At 35.8% G+C, this 26,287-nt stretch overlaps 1 protein-coding gene and 1 pseudogene across 4 annotated transcripts in view; both read left to right on the forward strand.

Moving 5' to 3' along the window:
• Nucleotides 1-26,287, forward strand: part of Pik3c2g (phosphatidylinositol-4-phosphate 3-kinase catalytic subunit type 2 gamma) — a 367,859-nt gene that overhangs the window by 337,423 nt on the left and 4,149 nt on the right. For all 4 annotated transcript variants that reach the window (XM_047549321.1, XM_047549319.1, XM_047549320.1 and 1 more), the window contains one exon: nt 20,624-20,749. In XM_047549321.1, coding sequence (XP_047405277.1) covers nt 20,624-20,749 — 126 coding nt within the window. The remainder of the gene's footprint in view (nt 1-20,623; nt 20,750-26,287) is intronic.
• LOC124982153 (trafficking protein particle complex subunit 2-like) lies at nt 6,743-8,001 on the forward strand (annotated as a pseudogene).

The raw sequence follows: 26,287 nt of genomic DNA on the forward strand, positions 1-26,287 counted from the left end.
CGTATTTCTTCTGTGAAGTGCCTGTTCAGTTCCTTCGCCCATTTATTAATTGGGTTATTTGCTTCTTTGGTGTTAAGTTTTTTTGAGTTCTTTATATATTCTGGATATTAGTGTCCTATCTGAGGAGTAGATTATCAAAAGATCTTCCATTCTGTAGACTTTCTCTTCACATTCTTGTTTCCTTTGTTGTGGAGAAGCTTTTACTTTAAAGGTGTCCCACTTACTGATTTTTAGTTTTATTTAGCTTTAGGGGTCTTGTTAAGGAATTTTGTTCTTATGTTAATATGTTGAAGTGTTGGGTCTACATTTTCTTCTAGCAGTTGCAGAGTTCTAAATTCCTAAGTCTTTGACTTTTGTGCAGGATAAGAGATAAGGTTTCAGCCTTGTTCTTCTACATATGGATATTGTTATGGTTTGGATGTGAGGTATCCCCCAAAACTCATGTGTGAGACAATGCAAGAAGGTTCAGAATGATTGATTGAAAAAGTCTTACCCCAATCAGTGAATTCATCACCTGATAGGGATTAACTGAGTGGTAACTGAAGTGGTAGGGTATGGCTGGAAGAGGTGGGAATTGGGGGCATGGATTTGAGGTATATATTTGTAGCTGGCAAGTGGAGACCTCTCTCTCTGCTTCCTGATCATCATATGAACTGCTTCCCTCCACCACACTGTTCTGCCATGATGTTATGCCTCACCTTAAGCCCCACCGAATGGAGCCAGGCTACTATGGACTAAGACTTCTGAAACTGTAAGCCCTCTAATAAATTTTCCTCTTCTATAATTATTCTGATTTGGTTCTTTAGTCACAGCAGTGAAAAAACTGACTAAAACAGATATTGAGTTTTCTCAGCATCATTTGTTAAAAAGACTATCTTTTCTCCAATGTATGTTTTTGACTCCTTTGTCTAGTATTGGAAACCGTATTTATGTGGGTTTGTCTCTGTGTCTTTCATTCTATTCCATTGGTCTTCATGTCTGCTTTGGTGCCAGTACCATGCTATTTTGTTACTATAGCTCTATAGTATAATTTCTGGTCTGGTATTGTTATGTACCCAACATCACTCTTTTTTGCTCAGGATTGCTTTGGCTATTCTGGGTCTCTATTTTCCAAATGAATTTTAGTACTGCTTTTTCTAGTTCCATGAAGAATGTTGTTGATACTTTGATGGGAATTGTACAAATTTGTATAACACTTTTGGTAGTATGGCCAATATTAATTCTGCCTCTCCAAGAACCTGGGAGGTCTTTCCATATTCTAAGTTCTTCTTAAATTTCTTTCTTCAATGTTCTGTAGTTTTCTTTGCAGAGATCCTTCATGTTCTTCATTAGATTAATTCCCAGGGTTTTTGTTTGTTTGTTTTTTGAGGTTATAGCATAATACTCTTAACACACAGTTATTAAATAAGTAAACATTTGCTTAAATGTATAGTACCATAAAAATATAATCTGGAGCAAATTTACTGTCAACTATATTTACAAATCAATAGATTTTCTGAGTTCATCTCTCTATAATACTTGATAACAAACAGGATGGTCAGATGCCAAATATTTCATCTTAACATCTGTCTCACTTAAAAGGAAAGTGAATTTTCATTGAGGACAAATTTTTTAACTGTTCAAAAGCTCAGACACTCTTTCTGTGTTACATAACCATCAATGCATATGTATCCACATGACTGGAATGTAATTTAATCACTTCTCTGGATTTTTTTTTCCCTGTCAGTCTTGTGCCCTAATCTGTCCTTTCTCCAACTCCCCCTCAATTTTACATTCTTATCTAAAATCTATAAGCTAAGAGAGAAGAAGCAATAGAAAAATCACAAGATCAATGAAGAAGTAAAGATTTACAGAAAATAGCAAAAAGCTGAAAGTTTAAATTTTGACAAATTTTAAAAAGGCATTTTATTCAGGACTGTATTTTGAATTTGCAAAAAATACTGCAAAATTCGATTAAATAATCAAGTGCCAGGAAATTCAAAACTGCTCTTTTTTAGTCTATATGTCAAAGTACACTTCACATCAACAAGTATTAAAATGCAAATACTGGAACTCATGCACGTTCTGAGTTAAAACTTCAATCTGACATATGTAGCTCTTCACTTTTAATACAAAAATTCAATTCCTCTCATCCCACCTCCTCTGCCTACGAAGTGTCAGAATCTTCTTTCTCATTCATTTTGCATTCTGCTTTGCTTCAGGAGAGACTTATACTACCTAGGAAGCAGTCTATCTCAGTAGTTTGTCCCTCTAAGAATTAATTAAGTTTAGATACAGAAATACTAACTTCCTGGAAAAATGTAGCAGTTGTCACTCATCTGGATGGAACCCTGCAAGGAACCTGACTTCACATGAACTATTAGACTGACTTTTCCCAGTGTCTTTTCTTTAGACTTGCTTTCTATGAATATCATGAAAAGCTGTTTTGCCTATCCAATCTGTACCAAGAACCCTCAGGCACTTTTAGATATATTTCACTAAAAGAAAACTAGAAAATGTATCCATATTCATAAAGTAGTCAGCTGAAATTTAGCAAGTTCAAATCTTTTTCTAAGATCCCACAACCAAGGAATAAAATATAAAACCTTTAGAATTAGGGCTTTTATTTCTTAATCTAAATTTAATTATTAAGTGCCTTTTATATTACTAATGCAACTCTAGTTATACCCTTTCCAGACAGACATGGCCCAGAAAGACTCTTCAAATGTATGCCTGGCCCATTAAAAACAATTTCTACCAGAGACCTGGTTCATCTTCTTGTGTACCCATGAAATATCCCCAGGCTATTGGCCACATTATAAAACCTAATCATCACCTAACCTAAGGAAAGAGAACAAAGAAGGGCAGATAATAGTTGCCATGCAAAACCTTTCACTTGATGGTTGTAAGTCCTTATGTATGTCTTGAGAATTAAAAACAGTTCTTAGAACTTCTGGTTCCAAGCCAAGTATATTGGCATAAGCCTTTAATTCCAGCAACTCAGGAGGCTGAGGCAGAAGGATCAGGGGTTCAAAACCAGCCTCCCCAAAAGTGAGGCACTAAGCAACTCAGTGAGACCCTGTCTCTAAATAAAACACAAAATAGGGCTGGGATGTGTCTCAGTGGTTAAGTACCCCTGAGTTCAATCCCTGGTAACCCACCCACCACCACCCAAAGAAAAAGAACTTCTGGTTGCAGTACAGTGAGATAAGACCACTAGAGCCCTTCCCTCTTACTGATTATAATAAATAGATGATAGATAGATAGATAGATAGAACAAATATTAAAGGTAAACAAAAACAAGCAAATTATAGAAGGGGATCAAAATTTGGTGAGGTGGGCTGGGGAGATAGCTCATTTGGTAGAGTGCTTGCCTTGCAAGCACAAGGCCCTGTATTCAATCCCCAGCACCGCAAAAAAAAAAAAAAAAAAAAAAAAAAATGGGGAGGTTACCCACATGTGGGTATTTTCTTTTTCTTTCTCTCTCTTTCTTCCTCCCTCCCTTCCTTCCTTTCTTTCTTTCTTTCACCCATGTGACTGTATCACTGTGCCCTTAATGTGGGAGCAGGAGTTACAAAGAGGCAGGGTGGTATTGGCAGCTTGGGCAGCAAAAACTCCAACAGAGAATCTGTATTTCTGATTAAAGACATGCGGAAAAGTGGCCTTTGCTAGATACTGTCAGAAAAATCCCTGATGGGAGAGAGACAGAGAAGGGTATACATGTACCTTTCTTACGTATCAACATATAATTCTCAGCCTAATTTCTGAGCTACTCTTGAGCAGAACAGACTCAAACCAGAATAACAAAGGTTTTGAGAACTGAATTGAAATTTGAACACTTTCAAACAAATATTAAGACAGAATTTACATTCCTATTTGGATTGATAGCTTATTTAAAGCAAAAACATCAATTTTATCCAGCAGATTAAGTAGTCCAGAGTCTATACAATAGAATGTTGAAAATATTCAAAATATGATTTTATCCAGAATTACTCATACAATGACCAGGAAATTGACAACCTTGAACTGAAAAAAGTTATCACGCCAAGCTGCAACGATCATATTTTTGGAACTATCAGACAAAACTTTGAAGTAGCAATTATAACTATTCTCTATGAATTAAGAAAACCCTACTTGAAATTAACGAAGCATTAGGAATTATCAGCAGGAGTTAAAGACTATTAGAAGAAGTATAAATTTAAAGATTGAAAAAGAAAATATCAAAAATGAAAAAAATTGCTGAAAGAACTTAAGAAAAGAATGGGGGTGAGTATTCAATAAACTTGAAGGCAAATCAGCAAAAATTATCTAAAGAACACAGAAGGGGGGGAAAAAAGATTGAAATAAGAAGAACAGAATTTCACAGACCTGTGGGAAAATATCCAAAGATTTGTATCTTTGTACTCCCACAAGGACAGAAGAGAGGGGCAGAAAAATCCTTGCTCAAAACATCCAAATTTTAGTGAAAGACATAAATTTATAAACTTAATAAGTTCAGGGAGTAACAGAAAGGAAAAAAATCAAAGGAAGTTATGTCTTTACACACTATAATCAAGTTGCTGTAAACAAATAACAATGAAAAAAAAAGTTTTTTGAAATTGCCAGAGACAGACGACACATACCGGGAAAGATAAAATAATGTAGGCAAGAAATCATGGGGAAGCCAAAGACAGTGTTGTTGAAAGTGTTGAAAGAAAAAGAATGGACAGTTTAGAATTCTATGGCTAGAAAAAAATACCCTCATCACAAAGTAGAAACACATGCATATTCTGTGACGGAAAACAAAAAGAATATGGCCCAAGCAGACGGACTCCACAAACAAACCAAAGAGCAACAGATTGTTTTTATCTCTTCTTTTCCTAGTTTCTTAAAATGAAAGCTAAGGCAAATGATTTGAGATGCTTCATCTTTTCTAATCTAGGGAATTAGTAACTTTTTCTCTTAGTATTGCTCTAGCTGTATCCCTCAAATTTTAGTATGTTCATTTTCCTTCAATTTATACTTCTTCTAGTTCTCTTCTGATTTCTTTTTTGTTCCCAGATTATTTAGAAATATGCTGTTTCATTATCTATTATTTGGGAAATATTCAGGGATATTATCTATTACTAATGTCTAGTTTAATTCCATTGTGGTCAGAGAGCATTCTTCATTTGATTTGAATCCTTTTAAGTGTATTGAGATATGTTTTATAACCTAGAACATAACACATCTTGGTAAGTGTTTTGTGTTTGAAAAGAATATGTTTGCTCTTGATGAGTAGAGTATTCTACAATTATCAATTAGGTTATGTTGGTTAATTATTGTTCAAGTCTTCTATAATCTTAGTGATTTTCTGTATACTAGTTCTATGAACTATTAAAAGAAAGGTATTAAAATTTCTAACTATAATTGTGTATAATGTTTCATTAACTTTTAAATTATTATGTCTTCTTGATTATTAACTTCTCTATCATTATGAAATGAATTTCTTTATTCCTGGTAGTACATTTTGTTCCCAATATACGTTTCAGATATTCATATAGGCAATCCAGCTTTCTTTTGATTGTTAGCATGGTATGTCTTTTCCATCCATTTAACCTATTTATATCTTCCCATTTGAAGTCAGTTTCACATAAGTACAGATTGATCATAAATAGTAGATGACAGATCAATAGATAGATACAGATAGATATGCATGCTGTAGGGCAATACAGTAACAATTTCTGGCACATGAATGTGTTGAATCTGTAATTATTTATGAGTTTTCCCAAGTATATTGGTAAGCCAATTTTTTCCTATCCTGGATTTACATGAGTTTTCTAAACCCAAAAGAAGAACATGGTATTCAGTCTGCTATTTTTAACCTTCTTAGATACCATTCATTATTCTATCCCTTCATATCTCACTCTGATTATTTAATCTTGCATATTTTCTATGCCCTCAGATGACTGATATTCTTGCATTATATACCTGTATAATTTTTTGAATCACAATAAGACCACTTTTAAGACAAGATATAAGTATCTAAAGTACATAGGCAGACAACTCTTTTAATCTCTAAATTATTAGCTTCTGTCCTTTGCAATCCAGTCTTCTTCCTATACTAGCAAAAATAACTGCATCATACATCTAATCTTTCAATATTTCCTCTGTTTTGAATAATTCTTCAACAATAACTAATGAAACTGAATCCATCTCATTTCTTTGTACAGTTTTCTTATCACTTAGGGATAGAGGCTGACCATCAGGAGATTTGGAATCTTTTAGAGAACTTCAGCAATTTTTTAAAAAACAGTTTAATTGCCAGTTAACTCATAAACAGTTCATCAACATTTGCTATTGAATAAATGCTAAAAAAAAGAGAGAGAGAGAGAGAGATTTGAAGCCTCCCTTCTTACATGTTACTAAGGTTGAGAAGTGGGGTTTCGATCTGCAAACGTCCCCCTTCTCAGAGGCTTGTCTTTCACTGTGTCGTCATTCAGCTAACCCAGTGTTTCTTAACCATGGCATTATTGCCACATGGAACTGGAAAATTCTTTGTTGCAGCCCATAGTCGTGTGCATTATAAGAAGGTCACAGCATCCCCGGTCCCTACTGACAGAAAGCCAGTAGCACTTCTCCCTCACTTGCACAGGTATGAGAAGCAAGTCTCCAGACATTGTCAAACACCCTCTGGGAGGCAAAGTCATCCCCAGTTTTTGAGTACATGGGGCTGAGTTTTCATAGAGTTCCCGCCACTGTGTGCTATGAGCAAGATTTTAAAAGGTGTCATATATTTAAGGTAATGACCGGAAGCTTCTACTCTGTGATTGTTGGCCACCATAATAATTCAAGTTTTTTTGTTTAAGATTTTACTTCGTCATATTTTATTGGATGGATTTTTTTATTGTTCTATTTAGTTATACATGACAGTCTAATGGCAGAATGCATTTTGATTCACAGTACACAAATGGAGTACAACTTTTCATTTCTCTGGTTGTACACAGTACAGTAAAAACATTTATGTAATTATACATGTACACAGGATAATGATGTCTGTCTCATTCCACTATCTTTCCTTCTCCCGCCCCCTCCTCTCCCCTCATTTTCTTCTACATAATCTAACGTTCCTCCATTCTTCCTTTACTCCCCTCCCCTCCCGTTATGTATCAGCATACACTTACCAGAGAAAACATTTGGCCTTTAGTTTTTTGGGATTGGTTTATTTCACTTAGCATGATATTCCACCCATTTACCTGCAAATGACATAATTTTATTCTTCTTTATGACTGAGTAATATTCCATCATGTATATATACCACAGTTTCTTTATCCATTCATCTATTGAAGGGTATCTAGGTTGGTTCCACAATCTAGCTATTGTGAATTGAGCAGCTATATAAACATTGATGTGGCTGCATAATTGTAGAATACTGGTTTTAAGACTTTTTAAATGGAGGAGTGGGATATATAGGTCAAATGGTGGGTCCATTCCAAGTTTTCTGAGGAATCTCCATACTGCTTTCCAGAGTGTCTGCACCAATTTGGAATCCCACCAACAATATATGAGTATACCTTTTTCCCCATATCCTCGCCAACACCTATTATTGCTTGTTTTCTTGATATTAGCTATTCTAATTGGAGTGAGATGAAATCTTAGTGTAGTTTTGGATAATCCAGTTTTTGAAATGGAATTTTTGCCAGCTAGGAAAGCAGAATCCAAACATGATCGTTGTCATCTAAACCAATTCATAGCTCATGCTGCTCTTGACCTTGTGGATGAAAACATGTGGCTTTGAAAACATGTATTTGAAAACTGTGGACAAATTCAATGAGTGGTTTGTGTCAGTATTTGTCATTGCAGGACATGAGATTTATTATGCTTCATGATATAAGGCAAGCAGATGGAATCGAGAACTTCTTTACTGATGTCTATGATTTATATATAAAGTTTGCAGTGAATCCATTTTATAAACCCAATTCTCCTTTTCAATCAAACTCATTTAACAGAAAAGTTCATTTTCTTGGGAAGAAACACTTTATGCTGAATACAGGAAATTTCTGAAGTAAGCAATGTCACCACAATGGGTTATACTCAGGAATGTGTACATTGTACGTAATTTGATTAAATAGTTTGGAAAACTTAAAAATTTGAGAAGTAGAAAACGATGCCAAATTTCACAAGGTGCTTCAGTGACAAAATCTGGAACTCTAATTAAAATTCTAGATTTTGAGAAGCAATTTAATTTGTACATATTGAGTCAGAGAAAGAATTCTGTTGGACTTCTGTAGGTTGTTAACTACGTTAAGTTGAAGATTAAATTTAAAAAAACAGTTGTCCCTTAATATCCATCTGGAACTAGTCACAGGACCTCCATATAGATGCCCAAGTCCCTTACATAAAATGGCATAGTGTTTGCATATAAGCTATAGTCATTCTGTGTATTTGAAATCACCTCTAGGTTACTTATAATACCTACTACAATAAAAATGCCATGTAAATAGTTGTTATACTGTGCTGTTTAGGTAATATTTACAAGTTTAAAAGTTTGTATATGTTCAGTACACATGCAATTTTTTAAAAAAGCATTTTGATCTTCAGTTTGTTGAATCCAAACCAGTGGATGTGGGAACCACAGATAAGAAGCGTCAACTGAAGAGTTTATATGTAGTATATACTATACGACATATATAATATGTATATATGATATACTATATCATGAGATGATTTTACCAGTGAGTTTATTTCTTTGAAATTATGTTGATCCCTTTTCTCTATCCTCTCAAAGACCAAAGTGTTAGACACATAGTAGTTAGATTTTAAAAGTGATTTTAAAAAAAAATGTATTGGAAATCGCATATTGATAAGAGTCCTGTTAAAAAGGCTTAAATTTTTATATAAAGCAGAAGACCATCTTAATTCCTGAAAACCTAAAATCATTCTACTTATATTAACCAACACACACAGTTTAGAAAGACCATTTCAGCTTTTAAGTAAAACAAAAAAAAAAAAAAAAAAAACTGAATCCCAAGCACTCTAATTGTGCTTCTATACTTTTGCCATACAGTATCATTTTATAAAAATACCTTTTTCCTGGTGGCTACCCTGAGCTTAAAAATTGTAATTTGGCAGGCACAGAGATGAGAAATGCTTTTTTATTATGTTGTTTTGTTTCTGACATAGACCTGAGGTTTTGATAGTCCTATCATATTTTAATCATCGTCAGTTGATTTCTACTAAAGCTTATATTATCCTATGATTGGAAACATTTAACTTTAAAAAAAGATGGAAAATTCTCATAAATTATTCATTGAAAAGATAATAACCTATTAAATACAATTAAGCTTTGGATTAATCTACAGAAGTTTCCAAAGTGTCTGGTATTTTTAAACCATCTCTATCTTCATCACATTCCTAATAAAACTTTATCTGGAAGTGTTCTGAATGCTTAGCCTATCTTTGTAGGAAGACAGTATAGGGCCTTGGTTAAGCACATAGGTTTTATAGAAAAACTTCCAATAGAGTAAGGACAACAAAACTGGCTTGAGGATTATTTTAGGAGAGTGCTTCTAATGTAATTAGTATTTATTATGTGTTAGCTATTATTATTATTACTGTGTATGAAAGTAAATATCTCCCTCATATACCCCTATGAAAATACTGAAGGGTGACTAGGATACCTTAAATGTTAGATGATTTTTATAAACAGCTTTCATTGTTTTGTTTTTGTAGCAACAAACTATTGATTACCTTCCTCTCAGTTTTGATGAATTAACCATATTTTCAATGTACTTTCATTTCTTAGCCACAAGAGCAATAATAGTAGTATGAAAGCTATTTGAAATGCTATATACAATCTGGGGAAAGAAATGAAGGCAGAATATTGGTATATTTAATTATTCATAAAACTAAAACAATACCATTTAGAGATCAACATTGTGAATAAAGAATTACTAATTTACCTGCATATGATTTAAGTTTTGCAACCTAAAACAGTGACCAAGATAGGAATCCCCTATATTTCACTCTTCAGTTGAGAAAGAAATCTCTACTAGTAAATTCTAAGAATATCCTACAGCCTTCATTTCTAATCTTTTCAAATAGAGAGGTCCCTTTTTTAAACTTATTTTTAAAAATGATTCCTCAGATGTTATAAAAATCGAATATATGGTAAACTTAAGAAATATAAAATAATTTTTAAAACTACTATAAATGCAGCAGTGCTTTAAAATATTAAGTCTGTGTTAACAAGAGCACTGACATACATTTGATACAATGGTAGTACATGTATTTGAGACATATCAATTCCCTCTGTGTGGAATGTTTGGTTTCAACGTGGATCCAGCCCTTGCCCGCTACCCAGAGTTCCCTATAAGGCACCTCTTTGATTAAATGTTAATGATCTAAGATTAGCAGGAAATGTGCCTGCTGCTTTTTGTTCCTGCCTTGTACTCTACAAAAGAGAGCAAGATGGGGAGAACTTGCACAGGGATGAGAGGGGGCCCAGAAATACAGCACAAGCCCCAAGAAATGGGCAAGTCATCATCAGCTCCCAGAGGGAGATTTAAATAGCATGTTGTGTTCATTTGCTGATAAATTTTCAAGGAGTTAAGGGAGAGACGTGCAAAGAAGAGGTGAGGAATATCACAGGAAAACAAACACAGCTTCAGGAGAGGAGCACAGGAATTAGGGGTCAAGTCTCCAGGGAAAAGTGAGGATGGTGACAGGGTTCATTTTGAGTCCAAATAATAATGTTATCCATACAGTCCAGTTTCAGTCAAAGGGGTTGAAAGGGCGGTGCACACCTGTAAGCCCAGGGGCTGGGGAGGCTGGAGCAGGAGAATTGCAAATTCAAATCCAGCCTCAGCACCTTAGTGAAGCCCTCAGCACCTTATCAAGACACTGCCTCAAACTAAAAAACAAAAAGCGCCGGGGATGTAGATCAGTGGTTAAGCATGCCTGGGTTCAATCCCCGATACCAAGAAAAAAGGAAAGAGAGAGAGGAAGGAAAGAAGGAAGGAAGGAAGGAAGGAAGGAAGGAAGGAAGGAAGGAAGGAAGGAAGGTAGGTAAAGGATAGTAAGCACATAATTGTCTAATATGATCTTGGAGATAGGATTAAGTTAAAGTTTTTAACACTGGAATATTGTACATAACAAGCAGACCTTGACACAATTACTCCTGATCAGCCACAAACCCAAATAATTTGGAGGAGAAAGATCAATCTATCAGAGACATGTTTTCAAATTACTAGTTGTTCTGGGTTATGAGCTAGGATAAAACTTAAAAGCAGAACTCAAGATACATCCATTTACCCTGCAATGGACCTTTTATTGCTTGCTATTACATTGTCACAGAGAAACGAAACAACATCAATGAAATCTTAATTTCTCTATTGTATTGTAAATAATGATTCAACATATGGAGCACTTTCAAAGGACTAGGTATTATGATCATATACCTCATTCATCCAGTCATTTAGTAATTAGTACAGTCTTCTGCCACATAACAATGTCTTGGTCTGTGATGGATCTCATGTATGATAGTAGTTCCATAAGATTATAATGGAGCTGAAAATTTCCTATGGCCAAGTGAATGCACAGTTGAAAGGCAAGAGAAAAGGAAACTGCAGAAGAAGAAAAAGAAGAACCTCCAAGAAAATTCACAGTGAATTTAGTAGATGCTTTTGTAGACCTTAACAAGTTCCTTAACAAGTTTAAAAATGTGGATCTCAACACGAAAAGGTTTGCATTGATAGACAGGTACAGTCAAGGTGCGTTATCTGCTTACAATTTCTTTGCTGAAAAAAGAAACAAACCAAGCAAAATACCATGGACAAATTTCTGAAGAGTGACAATTCCTGATGAAAAGCTTCAAGATGATTCCCAAAAAAAGGCATTCTTGTCACAGGAAATTGTGACTCTATGCATACTCCTGCCCCAAAGACCTTCCAGTGGGACAGGATGTGGAGGTGAGAGACAGCAATGCTGGTGATCTTGAGCCTGTGTAGGCTAATGTACACGTTTGTGACCTAGACTTTAATAAGAATTTTAAAACAGAAATCTAAAAGTGAAGATAGAAAAAAAGCTAATAGAATAAGAATATAAAACGCACAGCTGTACAGTGTTTTCCAGCCATTATTACAAAAAGAGTCGAAAGGTATTTTAAAAACTAAAAGTTTATAACATAAAAGTTACAATATGTTAAGGATAATTTATTGAAGAAAGAATTATAAATTTAGTGTGGCCTACATGTAGAGTGTTTATGAAGTCTACTGTAGTGCAGGATAGTGTCCTAGGCCTTCACAGCCACTCACCACTCACGCTTTAGCTCACTGCCTCACCCAGAGCAGCTTCCAGTCCTGCCAGCTCCCTTCATGGCAAGCGCCCTATACAATGCACCATATTTTACCTTTCATACTATATTTTTACTGTACCTTTTCATGTAGTTAGGTACACAAATGCCATTGCCTATAGTTTTCAGTACAGTAAAATGTCATAGGAGTTGTAGCCTAGAAGCAGGCTATCCCTCATGGCCTACGTGTATAGTAGGCTCTGCCATCTGGGTCTGTGTGAGTAAACACGGTATGCCCATACAGGAATGATGACGCCCTTCTCAGGATAAAGAAAACGTGGTATGTATGCATAGTAATTCCACAAAAGAATTTTACTCAGATTTAAAGAAGAATGAAATTATGGCATTTGCTGGTAAATGGATGGAGTTGGAGAATATCATGCTAAGTGAAATAAGCCAAACTCCCAAAACCAAAGACCTAATGTTTTCTCTGATTTGTGTATGCTAATTCATAATAAGGGATGGGGAGCACGCTAGAGAAGAATAGAGTTACTTTAGACTAAGTAAAAGGGAGTGAAGGAAGGGGAAGGGGTATGGGGGTAGGAAGGACAGTAGAGTGAAACAGACTTATTACCTCATGTACATATATGACCGAATAACTGATGTGATCCTACAATATGTACAATCAGAAAAATGAGATATTATACTCCATTTATGTATAATTTATCAAAATGCATAAATGCATTCTACTATCATGTACAACTAATTAGAACAAACAAATTTTTTTTTTTTTTTTAAAGAGAGATTTGCAGTCAAGGTGAGAATCACCCCAGATGCACTCAGGAAAGGAGAATTAGCACAGTACAATAAAAGAGAGCACAACTATGTAGACAGGGCCTTGAACTACTCTGAAGCTCACCCTATTGTGCTCCCCCAAAGTGTTTCTTTTCACTTTCAATAAACCTCTGCCTTGTCTGCCAACCTCTAAAAAAAAAACAGGCTTGAGAGACATGACCGTCTTCACTATACACCATCTATCAATCATGTGGTAGGAAGAGGAGCGCTATTTTTAAAAAAGGAATACTATAAAGGGAAGGCTTGACTATGAAAGTAAATAAGGTGAAGGGAAACCCAATTCCAAGTGCAGATTTAAGCATTTTGATTGGAGACTCAGAAACATATTGATAACTTTGAAAGAAGATTCTTAGGGTGGAATCAGAATGGTAAATAACCAACAAATAAAGCCCAGAAGAATTGGGAAAGGAAAAGAAGAAGTGGATTTTCCATTAATGAATTTCTACTTTCATAAGAAAGATGAAAATGTATGAAACCATTTTCTTTAACAGAAAAATGATAAATATTTTAATAACAGATTTAGAATATATTGAGTTCAGAGTTAGTCTGACCAACAAAAATTAAGTTTAGATGACTTCACATTACCTTCTGAACACAGTAAAACCATTAGCCCAGATTCTAGAAGTGGTGGTATTACTTTATTTCAATACATGCAAATAAGAAGTCCTCTGGATGACGTAAGGAAGCTCCTCACCCTTCCGATGGGGCTGCGATGGAGAACTCCGTATTTGTAAGCCTTGCTGTTCTCCGTGTCAGTGTTAAGTCTTTGTGAAGGTCAAAACATAGCCAGAGTAAAAAATCCCAGGATCAGACAGTTAGACAAGTAGGGGTTATTTAATCATTTTAAAGTAAAATTTAATTTGCATATACATAAGGGCAAAGGGTAAAATGAGAATTATTTGATGAGGAGACAGCTAGTGATTTCTTTAATAAATTATTTGAGATCTTTAAGGAACAGGATATGATGCCAGTAAGAAGCGGAAAAATTGATGTTGATAAGATAGCTACACGGGAAGAAGAAGTTCCTCTTAAAGTCTTGAGGAATCAATGTCTGCATTTAAAGCTGTGAAAGGACAAGTGGTGGCTCCGGCTCCCATGATATGTGCCCCTGACTTAAATTGAGGCCTGTGCTTTTCTATCTTTCTAAAAAGTTCAGAATAGTCAAGGACCTCGTCAAGGACACATCTTAAAAACAGAAGCCCAAAGCTTGAGTCTGTGAAGACTGATACACAAAAGATTTTCCTCTTTGTCACTTGGAGTTTATTCTCCAGGCAATGGGGGATCCTTGAACATTGTGAGAAGAGAAGTGACATGATCCACAGGTTTAAGGGGAAAATTACATATGCCAGTGACGAATGAAGGAAGGAAAGAGAAAGGTCAGAAGATTAGAAGCAATTAAAATCCAGTTTTAACACATCACAAATCAAGGTCTGTGGAGGCAGATGAACTGGGGGGAATAAAAGGAAAGTAGATTTTAGTACATATTTAGATTTGAGAATCAGGGACAAGGGAGGCACCAAGAAGAAGAAGTAATATTACTTCACAGAATTTTAGTGAGTTTGAAAAAAATCTGTTTTGGAGCAATGAGGAAGAATAGAAGACATATTTTGACTGGTTTATTGAGTGTAAGAATGCCAAGAAGACATTCAAGTGGAAACATCCATAGCTCTATAGGCGAGGATCCTAGGATCAACCAGAGATTCTTCTTTGGGAGTCATCTACATTAGTTAGGGTCAATTTTGTCTTTGGGTGACATTTAGCAATGTCTGGAGACATTTTTTGGTGCTACGAGAATGGTGGAGCTACTGGCATCTCATACGTAGAAGTAGGAATACTGCTGAAGCATCCCGTGATGCACAGAACAACCTCCTGCAGCAAAGAATTAAAATAATTATCTGGCCTCAAGTGTCAGTAGCGCCAAAGTTGAGAGACCCTGCTCTACAGAAATGTCATAATGTATTAGGGATAGCTTGTCCAATCAGTGCATCTAGCATATTCATGTTTAATTTATAAGAAATAAAAATAGCACTAACATTTACTGAGTCTTAACTCCATTTCAAGCAGTGTTCTCACATCGTGAGGTTTATTTCATTATTTTATTTCATCTTTAAAATTCTGCAAGATAGGCATCCTCTTTATCCTCACTTAGCAGATAAGAAAATCAATCCACTGAAAAGTTATCTGCTGTATTAATCATGGTTCACCAGAGGAACAAAAGTAATGGGATACAGATAGTTAAAGAAGCATATACATAAGGAAAAGATAGAGATAGAGACATAAAGGGATTTATTATGAGGAAGTCACTCATGGGATTAAGGAGACAAAGAAGTCCCACAATCTACTGTCTGCAAAATGCAGATTCAGGAAAGCTGTTGGTGTAATTCCAGTCCAAGGGCAAAGGCCTAAGAACTGCGAGTGCAGATGGTGTAAGTCCCTGTTTGAAAGCAAGAGAAGACCAATGCAGAACCATTGAAATAGAAAAAGAAGTATGACCAATGCAGAACCAATGAAATGATCATGCAGAGAGGAAAAAAAATCTCTCTTCTTTAAATTTTTGTTCTGTTCTAGCCCTTGATGGATTGAACAATACCTTTCACGTTGGGGAAGGCAATCTGCTTTACTCAAATCTATAGATTCAAATGAGAATCTGTTTTGGAAACACCTTCATAAATACATCCAGAAATAATGTTTAGCTTGATATCTGGGCATCCCATGGTCCAGCCAAGTCAATGCATAAAATTAACCATCATAAGTTCACCCCTTAGCAACATGACACTCACATGAATTCCTCTAACTACACCCAACAACAAAATCGTGATTCTGACATGATGCAGCTATACTGAGTACAACTGAACACATACTAACCCCTTCCTCAACAAAGGAGGAAAAGCCCATGAGTGGAGTTTACTCTTCTCCTTGATATTCATATCTTAAAATCCATGATATAGAATTAGCCATACTTAAATACTATGACATACAATCAATACATTTTATGTTACATGATAAGGACATAGAGAAGAAAGAAAACAAAGGTATCGCTATATATACAAATAAATCCATTATAAAATTAGGAGGAAACATTCATGAAATGTAGTCTCTTCATTTCTGTACCTGGTCACATGACTGTAGTTGGTATTTATAACTGCCTTCTTCCATTCTGTATTCTTTTAGCCTTCAGTATAAAACTCTGCTGGCTATAATTCTTTACCTAATGGAATAACCCAAACATTCATTTCTGAAGGGTCTGGGCCATGATTCACCCTGCCTGGATTGGGCTGTTATAGTCCACAATTGACCTCAGTCACAGGGTGTGTAATATTAAAAAATGCCCTGAAGGAGCTCCTATACTCCACACATACTCTTCCTTACCTCCATTCTGTATACTATCTTGTTTCCACTTGGTGGTCAGGATCAATCACCCAGCCACCACTGTAACGCCTGTGTTTGCATTTTGATTTAGAGGGATGGCTGGGTGGCAGTCTTAATTTCCAGTTCAGTGGAATTGTTGTTGTATCTCCTAGTGGAAACATTTCTCCCTCTAGAACTAAAACCTCAAGTCAAGTAGAGCATAAGGTTGTGGAAATAGGAAATACAAATTTTACTAGTGGGTCACTGGGCATAATAATGTGTGATACCACTTCCTTTTTCACCCTTTGATTCCTGTACCCATGAACCCTGGCTATGGGAGAAGCAACACTATATACTGGGCCCTTATTCAGAGAATAGACAAGCCTTCTGAAGAAGTTTTCCCTACCACTGTAAGGTAGCACCCCCTGGATGGCATTGTAATTGAGTCTTCAAAAAGTCATTCTACCATGCTCTAAAAGCCAGCTGTTTCAGGATGGTGGGGAACATGGTAAGATCGGTGAATTCCATGAGAGTAGGACCACGGCCATACTTCTTTTTCTATGCGGTGATGTTTTAATCAGAAGCAATGCTGTGTGAAATACTATGATGGTGAGTAAGGTATTCTGCAAGTTCATGGCTGGTAGTTCTGACAGAAGCAAGGCTTACAGGGAAGACAAAGGTGTACTCAGAATTTCTATTCTAATAAAGACAAAATTCTGCCCTTTCATGATGGAAATTGTCCAATATAATCATCCTACCATCAGGTAGCTGCTTGATTCAGGTAATAACGTCACCTTCAGGTCTTGGTGTCAGTCTCTGCTTTTGGCAGGTTGGTCACTAAGTAGTGGCTATAATCAGGCCAGTTCTGCCTTGGTAGATAGAAGTTCATGAAGTCCGTAGTCCCTGTTGCTAAGCCCATGCAAAACCTCATCCCTGCCATCATAGCCACTTTGTTCATGAGCCCACTGGGCAACCGCAGGGGGAGCTGAAAAATAAACTGACTGGAATCCACAGAATGGGTGATCCTGTGCATTTGATTATCAAAGTGATAAGCATTCACACAGTATCTTCACTTTTTTTTTTCTTTTTTACCTTTTCAGAGAAAACTACCTGCATACCTCATCTTCAAAATTTCATAGGATCATGTTCTTTCCAAGTCCCTGGCCATCCAGCCAAACCATTGTCTATAGCCCATTAATTCATATATAAACACATCCCACCACTTCTCCTTCCAACATGAAAGCTGGTGCTCTGCTTGAAATTCTGCCCACTGGGAGGATTTCCCTTCACCATTATTCTTCAGGGATATCCCAGAAAGGGGCTATAGTACTTTAGCTGTGCACTTTCAGGTAGTGGTTACATATTGTACAGGACCATCTGTAAAGCAGGTCTTTGTTTTCTCTTCCTCTTCATCCAATCAAATGGAGCTTGGGACAGGAGTTGTGTGTGAGAGAGAGTTTTTGGCAGAGCATGTACATAACAGTGCGAGACCTCAGATTCGATCCCCAGCATAATTTTTTTCTAATCATAGGCAACTGTCCCTAAAGCCTTAGGTGCAATCAGAGAAAGAAGACAGAGTAGCAGGAGTGGGGAACCTAGGTATTTGGGCCACTTCAAGTAACTTCTTGTGTGGTTGGGGCCTACTCAGGCCCAGTCAATGTATATGTCACTTCCATTTGATGACACAGGGCTGCTGTGCACACCCAACTTCATTGTTTGGTGGGTTCATTATAGACAGACCAGGACACATGACAACTTTGTGGCCCATGGTTAAGTATTCATTTTCTAATAAGAATAATAGGGAGAAAAAAAAAAAAGAACTAAAAGCAGGCCAAGTGCTATTTCTCAAAAGAAAAGCTGTCATTTGTGTAGGATGCCAAAATAGACCTTTGATGCAAACTCGTAACAAAAAACTCAACTTGCTACAATTTCAGTGCCTTACACCATTATCCCACACTCTTAGTATCCATTCACATACATAGCTCCCAGATTCTGCCTTATAAATCAAAAAACTCAAGTACCTCTTTTGGAGTATAGCAGATCTCCTCATAAATCATACTCAACCTTCACCTCAGGGCCTGCTGGGACTTAAATCTTATTATGGTAGAGTCAAAGAAAGATGGGATGGGGGTCTGAAGAGGATCAGCCTGACAACTGCTCCAGATTTCACGAGGCAGTGTAGAATTAGAGTAGTCTCAGATAGCAGGGGAGAGACCAATACCAGGGAGAACAGGGAGGCTACTTCCACTGACAAAGAAGCAGCATCACAATTTAGGAGCTCCATCTCCCTACCTTCATCAGGGTCTTCCCAGAGGTACACATCTAACTTACAGGATCCCATTCTTTTCCAATCTATGCCCTGACTTTTGCAGTAGACATTTCATGAGGCTGGAAGTTCCACTTGCTTTGCTGTTCAACCACTGGCAGGATAAGATTTTCCATTTAATTTTAAGCAATCTCAGATAAAGGAGACAAGACTCTCCTTCAGGGCAATACAGAAGGTTTTAGGTCATTTGTGTGGTTCTTGAACCCCATAACACCGTCACAGACACACTCAGAAATTATGTTTAACCATCCCGTTAAAAAGTCAAGTTACACACAAAATTAATCATACCTGCCTAAAACCAATAGTTGGAAATTTTGGAAGACCATATTTCCAACTAGAAAGCCCATTTCCAGAAACATGATTTAACCATTAAGTTGGAGCATGAGTTAACCATTAAGTGGTTATAGGTACAGTAGCCTCAAATCCCAAAAAGACAAGAAAGAAAATGAAACTAAGCAAACACAATTTTAATTCTTCATTCTTCTCACACACACAAAAATCACCCTTCTCAAATAGTAATCGCATCTTCTTTCTGTGACATTGAAAATTACATTATGTCATTGATTTCAACCCAATAAAGTTAGTCTTAGTATATATTATACTTACTTGATTTACAATATCCTTTCTTGAGTCCCAAAGAAAGATAAAAAATTAAAGCTAATGGGGATGATGTTCACAAGTGAATATCACCATGTTTCAAGGCAATAAGATAAATTCATTGAAAATTACAGATTTAATGTATTTAGAACATAGTAAACAAAAAATAAACCCTCCATTTCTCAAGTTTGACTTTTAAATCATCCTCTTCAAATGAAAATTATATGAACATTTCTCATTTTGTCAAATTAGATTTTTAGAGTTAGTGTTCTTTACTCTCTCCATTTGGTCAAAATCACAAAGAAGTCAGGTGCAATGGTGCACACCTGTAATCCCAGTTTTTTGGGAGCCTGAGGCAGGAGGATTGCAAGTGTGAGACTAGCCTGGGCTACTTAGCAAGGCCCCCATCTCGGATTTTTTAAAAAATCACAAAAGTTGAATCCATTTCCTTTGAGTATTGCAGTTTCTAATTTTTTTAATGGACTTATTCTCCAAATTATATGTTAAGAAATAAAATATCCATTGTAGATTTGAAAGAGATGGAAAAGAAGGAGGGAAGTTCTATAACCAAAATTGGGGAAGCAGGGAATCAGGGAAGTTAGATGGGAGTCCAGTGATCCATCCATTTGCCTTTGCTGTTGGGGCAGCTCCTTAGGCAAATCTGAAGCATCATAGGATAGAATTTAAGAAGGATTACCAAATATAGTCTAAAGTAACTAAAATAATAAAATTATAGGACACATTTTAAAATCTTGTAAGTATATTAAAGTTGTTGGTCTAATTGCTATTTTAATTAAACTGCCTTAAAATGTGATGTCATAACATGCATATGCATATCATTAGATGTTATATCTCATTTTGTCTTAAACTTGAATTTTTTTGATTCTCAAGTAGTGTGCATTAAAATATCCAGAGGTAACTAATTCCTGTCTCTGCTTGTGACTAATATTCATCTCTTAACCATATTTGCCAAAAAGGCAAATTCTAATTTTACTGTAAAAGATTACAGTAAATTATATTTAATGGACTTTGAAACATAGTTCTCTGACACAGCACTTAATTTAAGATGGACAATTTTTCTCTTTTAAATTGTAGTTGGGGTTATTTTCAAGCAATGATGTATTTCTTTTGATTTTCTCTTATTTTCTGATAAACAGAGTAACTGTAATAAATCCTGATCCTGCCTTTGGTCTGGATATTTAGTAGCTATGTATTTGTTTTCTTTGATAGCAACACACATTAATATTTATAACCATTTTCCTTTGCAGCATCTCCCAGATGGCTCTGCGCCCAGTGCACATGTTGAATTTTATCTTTTACCATATCCCAGTGAAGTTCGTAGGAGGAAAACAAAATCTGTTCCGAAATGTACCAACCCCACTTACAATGAAATTGTAAGTATGATTCATCTCTTGTCCAGTCATTTTGTATTTTTCTTACCATTTTTTAGCTTAACAACCAAATATGGAGAATTTGCAGTAATTGGCAGCATTATCCCATAAAGGAAGATATTTCCCAAAATAGTCACAGTATGCTGATCACTGTTCTAGGTGCTATGGGAACTTGAAAATACAGATACTGCTTTCAAAGCTCTTATGAACCAGTTTTCAAATTGTGGCTAACCTTCAGCAGGAGCCAGAGATTTATTTTGCATACAAACATTATTCCTGTTCTCGTCTTATTTTCTCTAACCTTATTCTCCCTTACTTGATTTTCTTTACTTAATAATTTTATCATAAACAACTCTGTGTATAGCAGTAAATCTCTTTCAATCTCTTTTGAAAAATGAACAAATACAAAATACAAATTAAAGTTTATGCATATTATAATCAGCTGAGTAATTAATGTAGAGTGTGCAGTTAGAACATCCAATCCCCTAACTTCGCTCTAAGGCAAACCCCAGCATTTATTCTCTTGAATCTATTCTTTTCTGTCTTCTCTTTACTTATTCATTCAATTATTTGCTCTTTTTCTATGACTGTCTCATTGGAGGCTCCAATGCTCGATTCAGAGATCTTTAAAACAAAAACACCCTTCTTATCTCATTCTTTCTATTCAAATTTTCTTTCCCTCCCTGTCATCTCCAGAGTTTTGCAAAATTAATTCACACAACTTACTCTCACTTCATTGCTGCCTTTTCACCCTTTAATCCTTTGAGATGTGAATTGTAACCTTTATTGCTAGTGCTTAATTCAGACAGCATCAATAGACTCCTCATTGCTAAATCTGATGATCCCTCAGACTCTCCTCTCCCCTCCAGATGTAGAACATTTTCTAGTATCCTCTCTTTTGCTTCTTGAATTAATCTACCTTTTCTTAATTCTCTTCCATTTGTTCTAACCACTATCTCATTTTATTGCATTGACAGTCTTCCTTTTACAATATTGTTTGCTAGTCACTAATAGAAATATTTTAAAATACATTGTTTGCTAGAGTTCCATGGTCGACCCTCATCTCCTTTTCATATAGAGTCAGCCCTCCTCATCCGTAGATTTTGCATCAAGGATTTATCACACTGTGGATCAAACATTTGAAAAAAAAATTTTTTGTCTGTACCAAATATGTATAGATTTTTTTTCTTGCCATTATTTCCTAAACAATACAGTACAGCAATTATTTAAACAATTTTTTATCATATTGGGTAGTATGAATCACCTAGAGACGATTAAAAGTATACAGAAGGGTGTGCATAGATTATATGCAAATGCCATGAATTTTATATAAGGGACTTGAGCATCTTTGAATTTTGGTGTCTTTGGGAAATCCTGGAGCCAGCCCCTCATGGATAACAATGGATGGATACACTTGGGCACTTATGAATTCTTATGTATTCTCCCATTTTCTTTTGGCATCTGCATGGAAGTTGTATCTGAATTTATTCCTCAAGTCACGGCTTCACTCTCAAGCTTTTGACGTATTCTCTTTCTGATCACTGGAGAACTTAATTTAAATATCTCCAGGTACTTTTAAGCCAGGTTTTCCTCTTCTCTTTGACATCTCAAAAGACTCTTTCTAATGACATCTCCCTCTTCCTTTCTTATATGTCCAGCTAATCACCAAGTGTTCTCACTTCTACTAGAGCAGTCTCTTAAATCCATCATCTTTTCTGTGCCTCACATGACTTCTCTGTTTGAGGTCCTTGTCGCTTTAGCCATTATAATGGCCTCTTATGTGCCTCCTGTCTTGTGCCTATTAATTAAATCTTTCACATTTCTACATAAGGTGCCCTTCAAAAACTAGAAATATTTATTGTTACCCTATTTAAAATTTTTTTGAAGTTTTCTTCCTGCCTTACTATGATGTCCAAAATCTTAAATGTGGCATTCATTCCCCTTGAATGAACTCAGTGATTTTCCTAAATTTTCTCTTTGAGCAGTATTATACTCATACTCCGTTTTTTAAATTTTATTTTGAGTTAATTACAGATTCACAGGCAGTTACAAGAAATAATACAGAGATTCAAATATTCTTCTACCTCTTTTCCCTTGTGGTAATATATCTGACATGACTACAGTAGAGTATCCCAATGAGGAAATTAACATTTATACAATCCACTTACCTCACTCATACTGCACCAGTTTTACATGCCCACTTGTACGTACGTGTGTGTGTTTAGCTCTGTGCATTTGTATTACATGTATAGACGTGTGGCCACACCAAAGTTAAGATACAGAACAGTACCTTTATAAGGATTTTTAGAGTTTCCTTATTGTAACCACAGATGCCTCCCTCCCTCTAACTCCCACTCCCCAGCACCTGGCAACTACCAACCTGTTTTCCATCTCTATAATTTTGTCATTTCAAATGTCACATAAATGGAATTATGTCATTTTGTTTTATCTTGAGATTGGTTTTTCAACTTCATGGAATGGGGATGCCACAGATTGTTTAGCCGTTCACCCAGTAGTTGGTTAGTAGTAGTGTTAGTTACAACTGGGGCTATTGGGAATAAAGTGGCTATGAACATGGATGCACAGGACCTTGTTCAAGTATAAATTATAATTTCTCTGGGATAGATACTCAAGAGTATAATTGCCAGGGTATATAGAAGTTGCATATTTAGTTTTATAGGAAAATGTCATACTGTTTTTTTTCAGAGAAGCAGTACAATAGTCCCTTTTATTCAGTATTTTGGTTTTCTTCATTTCAGTTAACTTTAGTGAAACAGGGTCCAAAAATATCAATTGGAAAACTCCAGAGATAAAAAATATTCATAAGTTTTAAATTCTATGCCATTCTGGTAGTGTGATGAAATCTCACAGCAGCACCCCGCCACACACACAACATCCTGCATTGGACATAAACCATCCCTTTGTCCAGTGTATCCATGCTGGATAGGCTGCTATTTGTTAGTCACTTAGCAGTCTCTGTAGTTGTCAGTTCAACTGTCACAGTATCGTATCCTTCACTTTATTTAATAATGGTCCCAAAGCACAAGAGTAGTGATGACCGCAATTTGGATATGCCAAAGAGAAGCCGTTAACTACTTCCATTACACACATCATCATAAGAGGTATGAGTACAGTACAGTGAGATATTTTGAGAGAGGTAACCATATTCACATAGTTTTTAGTACAGGATGTTGTTATAAATGTTGTATTTTATTACTAACTGTTGTTAATCTCTTACTGTGCCTAATTTTTGAATTAAACTTTATCACAGAAATGTATGTACAGGAAAAAGCATAGCATCCATAAGACTCAGAACTATCTGTGCTTTCAGGCATCCGCTGGAAGTCTTAAACAGTATCCCAAGTGGTACAGGGGTACTGTTGTACCATCCTCACTCCCACCAGCCATGTATGATCATCCCATTTCTTTGCATTCTTTCCAGCATTTGGTGTTATCATGATTTTAATTTCGTTCTTTTGCTAGATATAAAGTATCTCATTGTGGTTGCAACTTACATTTACTTAGTGACTGACTAATGATGTCAAACTTCTTTTCATGGGCTTAATTACTGTCTATCTTCTTTGTGGAAACAGGTCTTCCTATCTTTAACCATATTCTAGATGAAATGTTGGTGTTTTCACTCTTGAGTTTTGAGAGATCTTTATATATTCTGAATACTAATCCTTCATGAGATACGTGATTACAAATATTTTATCCCAGTCCATTGTTGGTCTTTTCATCCCCTTCACAGGGTCTTTCTCAGAGTGAAAGGTCTGAATTTTAGTGAGGTCTAACTTGTCAATTTTTGCTTTGATGGACTGTGCTTTGGGTGTCAAATCTAAGAACTCAACCTAGCACAAAGTCCCAAAGATTTCTCTCCTGTATTTTTTCTATAAGTTCCATAGTTTTACACATTGTTTATTATCCATTTTAAGTTATTTTTTTTAATAAAGTGTGAGGCTTAGATTAAGTCTCTCCCCATTCTGCCTCCCTCTCCCCCTGCACTCCCACCATGGATGCTATTTGATCCAGATCTGCTTGTCAACAAAGCAATTCTTCCTCCATTGATTTTCTTTGGAACCTTTGTCAAAAGTTATTCAGAAATTTGTGAACATGTGCCCTTTTGTTGCTCCTTATTTGGCCATAGACCCAGGTCACATGAGATACCGTGTTATTCCCTGGATGGCCCCTATGGCCTCTGTGATGACCTCATGCAGCCATTCAACCCTCTGTGCCCTTCTCTGTCTAAGTTGCAATTTACCTCTGATGTGGTCTCTGCAAACACTCTCACCTCCCGGATTCTTACACCAACTTGTGATCTTTTATTTAGACCTATATATATATTTTTTCTTCTACTACACTGTAGACTTCTTGAGGATGAGGATAATATTTCATCTTTCTTAATATCTTTAACACTTCATTACTTCTAAAAGGGTGTGTAATAAAATATTTCAGGTAGCTTTATAAGTGACACTGTGAGTAGGATTATAGGTAAAATGTCAATGTATATAAAATGTAAATATATGCACACATCCATACACACATGCATACAGAGATAGTCTCTATATTAGCAATGAAAGATATTTAGACATTTTATCATTTATCATTTTGTCAATAGCTAGAGATACACATCCCCCAGAAGTATATCACTTATTTCTTTACATATCCTTAGAGTACAAGACCCCCATGTTACTATCAAGAAACTTCTCAAACTGCATGCTTTACCTTAGCATTTGCAATCTAAGAAAACACATAATAACAAAAATCACTAAACATTCAAGATAATTTAAAATAAACTCATATTTAATTTATTTTAAACTTTACATATTATAGAACAACAGTACATATATATGCATGAAGATTATTTTATAATGCTTGATGTATACATCAATTTTCTGATGACTTAATTCTGGGTCTTCATATATCCCTGGCCCACTGAGTAGAAATCACTACAATGCTTTCTCAATTAAACTATATTTGTAGCATGAACACATATTATTCACACTTTGAACACATTTAAAATTACTGCAAAAACTAGATTCCATGCATAGCTGATTCCAGTCTCCACATAATGCAAATTATCAGAAATCTGAAGCAATACATACCTAAGTGACTGTTTTAATAGTAGTCATCAGGACAGTAAGAGGTCATCTCATAAACAAGTTTGACAGGGAAACTGGTTAAATTTAGAGAGACACGAGAGAAAAATGAGCCACAGTATTTTTATTTTTCTCCCATTATGCTCTATAGCTGTATCAATACAACAATAATATTTATAAGAAATGCAAAAAAAGGTACACAACTTTTAAATCTGATTTTACTGTGTCTTGCTTTCAATTGTAATGTAGGACCCCATCATTTTGGCAAACCCTGATTTATTTCTGTGCACCTTCATGGACACTTTATGAGATGTCCTTGCTAGTAAGCCAGGTGCTTTCTAGAGAGCACAGAGAGTTACCACACGGCATCCACCATGTTCAAAACCCCTCTGCCACCACTTCCTCTTTCTCACTGAGGACCACCTCGTCAGCCACTCACCTC

This window comes from Sciurus carolinensis, chromosome 4 (genome assembly GCF_902686445.1).
Source record: "Sciurus carolinensis chromosome 4, mSciCar1.2, whole genome shotgun sequence".
NCBI classification, from domain to species: Eukaryota; Metazoa; Chordata; class Mammalia; order Rodentia; family Sciuridae; genus Sciurus; species Sciurus carolinensis.